The sequence below is a fragment of the Lathyrus oleraceus genome, chromosome 6 (assembly GCF_024323335.1).
Source record: "Lathyrus oleraceus cultivar Zhongwan6 chromosome 6, CAAS_Psat_ZW6_1.0, whole genome shotgun sequence".
NCBI lineage: Eukaryota > Viridiplantae > Streptophyta > Magnoliopsida > Fabales > Fabaceae > Lathyrus > Lathyrus oleraceus.
The window spans coordinates 308,059,820-308,066,247 of record NC_066584.1 but is presented as its reverse complement, the minus strand read 5'-3'; the positions used below and the strand labels follow the sequence as shown (position 1 = coordinate 308,066,247).

Below are 6,428 nucleotides of genomic sequence, written 5' to 3'. Positions count from 1 at the left end.
ACAAACATGGGAACCAAATTTCAAAATTTAAAAAATATTGACGACATTAAGGAGAACTATGGAGAAAATAGTTAACACATTATTCTGGAGAAATTAATGGGGGACTTTCAACAAGAGAATAAATGGATTAAAGGAAAAAGAATAAATGGAGTAAAATACAACATAACTCAAGATAAATAATCACATAATCAATTGAATGAGACATGCGGAAAGATTAACACATTGGATATCAACCACAAGTTAATAAATAAAATAAATGACAATAATAAACAAGACATTAAAGGGAGCAACGATGACAAAAACTCCAAGCAATGCGCCAATAACAACAAAATTCTAAAGTATACTAAGGAAGAACATGTGTTCATTATACAAGGATCCACTAACAATGAAACAATTACTACAAGAGAAAACAAGTTTAATTGACCACTTCAACCACTACAGCCACATAAACTAGGTCAACCACATCTCTAAACATGGAGAAGCCGAATCAACATGACAACTAATGTGCAAACACTTACACTAGAATTGATGACCAATAAAAAAAATAAAAAATGATTCTAAAGACCCCTCGTGGATTAGTTAAATTGAGGGAAATTTAATTTAACCCTCAACTATTTTTTTTTATAATTGGACAAAACTCTAAAAAATTTAGAATAACAGATATGCAACAAACTCAAATTTTTATCATTATTATAAATATTACATGGACACTAATAAATTAGATGTCATTGTTATAATGAAGATAAAATTGATAATTTTTTTTTTAATTTCTTACTCCATTTCGATGATATGACTTTCCTAAAGGGGTTATTAGATTGAAAAATAGTTGTGAAAAGATTAATGTGTCTTCTAAACATTTTTAATCTAATCACATGCATGCAACACCACTTACTTGATGTCTTAACAAGGACACCATAAAATATATGTGGAATACATTGAAAGATAAATAGATCATATTGTTATTAATTATGTATTAAATACATAAAACAGTAAAATACCGATAATTAATATTTTTATCAATACCAAGTATACTATCTAATATTTGTCTATATTATATCATATTTTTAAATATTATTTTTTATTATATCTTGTATCAATCATATTTTTTTTTTTCTGTATCAATCATATATTTGTGACATTATAACTATATGAAATAGTGTGAAATTAGGGTTCTGTAAAAAAAGATAGATTAAAACACGAATATAAAAGGGTGTTTGAATCATAGTCGACAAAATCCATTTGGTACAGAGAGAGAAAGAGTGAGAAAGAGAAGGAAGAAGATAGAGTAGCGATGGAACAAGAAGAGCACGAAGTGTACGGTGCAGACATTCCTGATGAAGAGGTTGAGATGGAAGCAGACATGGAAGCTGAACAACAAGGAGATGAAGAACTTCCCCCCAATCACACCACAAAGGTTAGGGTTAGGTTTAGGGTTAATTTGCTTCATTGTTAATTTATCTTTCTCATCTTTTAACATGAATGGATTTTTCAGGAATTGGAGGATATGAAGAAGAGGCTGAAAGAGATCGAGGAAGAAGCTAGCGCCCTTCGCGAAATGCAAGCTAAGGTCGAGAAAGAAATGGGCGCTGTTCAAGGTTTCATTCTTATTATGCTTTTCATATGCGAATTTATATTCGTTGATTGGTTCAGATCTGTTTATCATTTGGTTAAATTATTGTTTTTGAAAGTTTTTTTTTTTTTTGATTTTTGATTTTTAAGATCCTGCTGGGTCTTCTGCATCTCAAGCTGAAAAGGAGGAAGTGGATGCTCGATCGATCTATGTTGGTAATGTGAGTATTTTCTTACTCTGTTTTATATCTCAAGTATGATATGAGCATAGTGCACAAGTAGAATGGTTTAGGTGTTTTGTTGTCTGTAATTTCAGTGAGCTATATGATTGTTGCTACTCTGTCATTCTGCAATCCTTTTGGTGGTTTCTGAATATATTGGTCCGTCTCTGTTGCTTACAATTTCGTTTTTAGGTTAAGCTTTTTTGTTATCATTCCTGTTGGTATGAGTTTAATATTTGGATTATTGGAATGTAAGTAGAAATAACAAATGTTGATTTGGTTTTTTTGGGGGAACGTCAGCTGCACTGTGCGTGATTGCCTATACAATAATAATATTTCCATTTCGTATAATAGTAAATGTTGATTCAGTATTTATTCGAGCCTTCAGTTTTGTTGCTTTTTTGTCTTGATTAAAGATGGAATTTAATGTGTGTCGCACGTGTAACCAGTCGGTTTAGTTTACTATGAGTCTAGGCTATGTTGTCAATAGCGACGCCATCACCGAATACGTAGCTGAGAAGGGGTGTTATTCAAACCTTCAATTTTGTTGTTTTTTTGTCTTGATAAAAGAGGGCATCTAATGTATGTCGCACATGTGACCAGTTGGTTTAGTGTACTGCGAGTCTAGGCTATGTTGTCAATAGCGACGCCATCACCGAATACGTAGCTGAGAAGGGGTGTTATTCAAACCTTCAATTTTGTTGTTTTTTTGTCTTGATAAAAGAGGGCATCTAATGTGTGTCGCACGTGTGACCAGTTGGTTTAGTTTACTGCGAGTCTAGGCTATGTTGTCAATAGCGACGCCATCACCGAATACGTAGCTGAGAAGGGGTGTTATTCAAACCTTCAATTTTGTTGTTTTTTTGTCTTGATAAAAGAGGGCATCTAATGTGTGTCGCACATGTGACCAGTTGGTTTAGTTTACTGCGAGTCTAGGCTATGTTGTCGGTAGCGACACAATAGTGGAATAAAGTAGTGGAGAAGGGGGTGTTCTGTGACGCTTTCTTGCTGCTTTTGCGGGGGCAAATCGCGGTGCAATCCTGCAAGCTCTCCTCTGTGTTTGTGTGGAATGGTTGAGATGGGAAATAGGTTGTGTGATCTGGTTTAGGAAGTAGTTATTGGAGCCTTCAATTTTGTTGTTTTTAAGTCCTGATAAAAAAGGGCATTTAATGCGCACATGTAACCAGTTGGTTTAGTTTAGAGGGAGTTTAGACTATGTTATCGATAGTGATGCAATATCAGAGTAGTATATAGCAGAGAAGGGAAGTTCTGTGACACTTTCCTCCTGCTTTAAGTAATGGCTTTTGTGGCCGCAAATCGCGGTACAAACCAGCCCTCTTCTCTGTGATTGTGTGGAATGGTTGAGATGAGAAGGAGATTGTGTGATCTGGTTTTGAAAGTAGTTATACTGGCCTTCAACTTTGTTGTTTTGTCTCGATAAAAAAGGGCATTTAATGTGTGTTGCACTTGTAACCGATTGGTTTTGTTTTGGAGCGAGTCTAGGCTATGTTGTTGTTATCAGCACTGCAATAGCGGAAAAGCGTAGCAGAGAGGGAGTGTGTGCAATGGTTGAGATGGGAAGGAGTTGTGGTCTGGTTTGTGTGCAATGGTTGAGATGGGAAGGAGTTGTGGTCTGGTTTGGAAAGTAGTTATTCGACCCTTCAATTTTGTTGTTTTTTGTATTGATTAATGATGGCATTTAATGCGTGTGTCACATGTGTAACCTTGTTGGTTTAGTTTAGAGTGAGTCTAGACTATATTGTTGATAGAGACACAATAGGGAAATAGCGTAGTGGAGAAGGGTGTTGTGTGATGCTTTCCTTCTGCTATCTGCTTTCAGAAGTAGCGGCTTTTGCTGCCCCAAATTGTGGCTCAATCCAGCTCGCATTTTCATTTGTGTGGAATGGGTGAGAATTGTGATGGGAAGAGTTTGTGTGGTCTTGTTTGGAAAGTAGTTATTCGACCCTTCATTTTTGTTGTTCTTTTGTCTTGATAAAAGGGCATTTAATGTGTTGCATGTGTAACCAGCCGGTTTAGTTTGGAGTGAGTCTAGGCTATGTAGTCGACGGGAAAGAGGTTGTGTGGTCTGGTTTGGAAAGTAGTTAATTGAGTGTTCAAGTTTGCTGTTTTTTGTCTTGATAAAAGAGGGCATTTAATGTGTGTTGCACGAGCAACTGGTTGGTTTAGTTTGGAGCGAGTCTGAACTATGTAGTCGATAGTGACACAGTAGAAGAACATTGTTGAAGTTGCGGCTGCCAATTGTGGTGCAATCCCGCTGTATTCTGTGTTCTTTGGTTTTCAATTGAAATCCCACAAACCTTGCAATCTTTAAAGCTCCCTCTTTGTGGCAATGTAGTTAGGATTGGAAGTGGCAGTATCATTCCATGATTGTGAAAATCACAGTGAAATTGGGAGTCAACTCGTAGCCGTATTTTTCAGATATTTTCGCAGAAAAAACCTAACCTTTTTAATCGAGGGACCAGGGGCGGGTTGGAGGAAAACTCAGAATTGTTTGTGCGACGGTGATGTCTACTGCACTCTCTTCCTCTTAATATTCAGAGTCAGTATAATTAGGGTTTTCTAACTGGGCCAAGCAGACCCAATTTCTCTACTTTTTTTAATTTTAATTTTTCTTAAGGGATCTGTTTTTTTTGACATGCTGAAGGGTCTTTATGGTTAAGACTATAGATAAACTATAGAATTTTAATATATCTTTATTGTATGGTGACAAATGATCAAAGTCAAATATAATTTATGAAGGATAATTTATGTATCTTGTTGGCATTTATGTTTAGTTTGTATACTACTAGTATTTTTTATTCTGCAATAGCGGCTATCCCGCTCTCTGCTATAGCAGTTTTGGGGTCTGGTGCTACATGCATACGGTGTCGCTGTATTCATGTAGCGGAGTCCACCTTGTGGGAGAAAGTTTTGGTTGTTGTTGTCTTGGTCCTCTTGTCTCTTGCAACCATTAAAGACCACAAAAGTATTTGATTACCTGCTCAAGACTGATTCTGGTGCCTCACAGTCACATGTCTAATGCATTTTTTAGTCTTTTTATGTGTAATTCATCTTAAAAACTTCTACCAAGTTTTGTAATTCATCTTAAAAACTTCTACCAAGTTTTGTAATTCATCAAAATGCTTTCCAAATTATGATTCAGGTTGACTACGCATGTACGCCTGAAGAAGTCCAACAGCATTTTCAGTCCTGTGGTACGGTCAACAGAGTGACAATATTGACAGACAAATTTGGTCAACCAAAAGGATTTGCTTATGTAGAATTTGTTGAGATCGATGCTGTTCAGAATGCTCTCATTTTAAATGAAACTGAATTGCATGGCCGACAGCTAAAGGTATTTTTATCTGATTATACGTGTAAATTCAATTAATCACTCCATGTTTCCATTTGGTTTTACTTGAATTATGGGTTTTCCTTCAGGTGTCTGCAAAACGAACAAATGTTCCTGGATTGAAGCAGTACTTTGGAAGAAGACCTGCTGGTTTCCGTGCTAGGAGGCCTTTCATGCCTTCACCATTCTTTCCACCATATGGTTACGGGTAAGCTATCATTCGAAGCTGAATAAAATAAAATATTTACCTAGGATTAATTCTTGCCTTTGTCTCTGCCACCCACTACGGAAACTTTAATGTCTTGGAAAAAGTTAATATGTTTACTCTATTTAAATGGTGCTTCACATCACATCGCATGCACACACGCCAAATGAAACGTAATGCTTGTAGGTTTTGACTTACTGAATCAACAGTAGGGTTTTGGTTCGTCCTATTTGTCATTCTTTTTCTTATATGATAAAATTTTATTTATTTTCTTCATAATCCAGACATTGTTTAATTATTACTACATTGATTTCATAGATGTTTTAATTTCTTCACAGCCCATGCTTTATGTTTAATTACTAAATAAATGATTTTTCATGTAGAAGGGTTCCGAGATATAGAAGACCGACGCGATACAGGCCATACTAGCTCTTATTCTCAATTTAATAGGTGGTTACATCTTTATGATAAAGATAAAGGACAGATCACTATTAAATTTTCCATTGTGTAATAATGTTTAGTTGATTGAACAAGAACATGGAGCTTCTTTTTACACAGGGGAAGTTAAATGTCCTTGACTTTTAAGGATGTACATGTATGATATCGACAAAGTAGGTTGGTCACTCTGTTTTGAAACTTAGTGTTCTTAGAGTCCTTGTTCTTAGAGTCCTTGGTATTTGAGGTTTACTTATGCATAGTCGAGGCAAATATGCAGGGAAATTCTCAATTACTAAGTTTATTAGTTTGAACTATAAACCATTCAGTTCGATGTTGGTTTTGTTGTCTTTTTGTTTTCAAAAAAGTTGATATGAATTGTGTTTGAATTGGATATGTGCTGCTGGAATCATTTTTAAAGTTACTTTGAATTAGGTTTATTGTGTGGCTTAGTTAATATTTCGGAATATCGGTCAAAAAGTTGATTATGTTTTCTTGATATTTGTGGGCTTATTAGTATTTAGTCAGTGCTTAGGAGTGATGTGTTCTCTTGTGGATACAGTAGAAAAGTCATTCTTCAGCGTCCACACACGTACAGTAGAAAAGTCATTCCTCGGAATATTTTTTCAACTTCTTTTACAATTTA

At 35.5% G+C, this 6,428-nt stretch overlaps 1 protein-coding gene across 2 annotated transcripts; it reads left to right on the top strand.

Annotated features, from left to right (window-relative positions):
* The first annotated feature begins 1,080 nt into the window (after positions 1-1,080).
* On the top strand, positions 1,081-6,178 carry LOC127091774 (polyadenylate-binding protein 1). 2 transcript variants are annotated; one of them, XM_051030475.1, is made up of 6 exons: positions 1,081-1,414; positions 1,493-1,595; positions 1,720-1,790; positions 4,954-5,145; positions 5,232-5,350; positions 5,731-6,178. In XM_051030475.1, exons 1-6 carry the CDS (start codon positions 1,292-1,294, stop codon positions 5,774-5,776), a joined length of 654 nt encoding a protein of 217 aa, XP_050886432.1. In that variant the 5' UTR covers positions 1,081-1,291; the 3' UTR covers positions 5,777-6,178. The 2 variants fall into 2 exon arrangements, with proteins under 2 accessions (XP_050886432.1, XP_050886433.1); XM_051030476.1 differs by having other exon boundaries at positions 1,160-1,414; positions 5,734-6,178.
* The last annotated feature ends 250 nt before the right edge of the window (positions 6,179-6,428 follow it).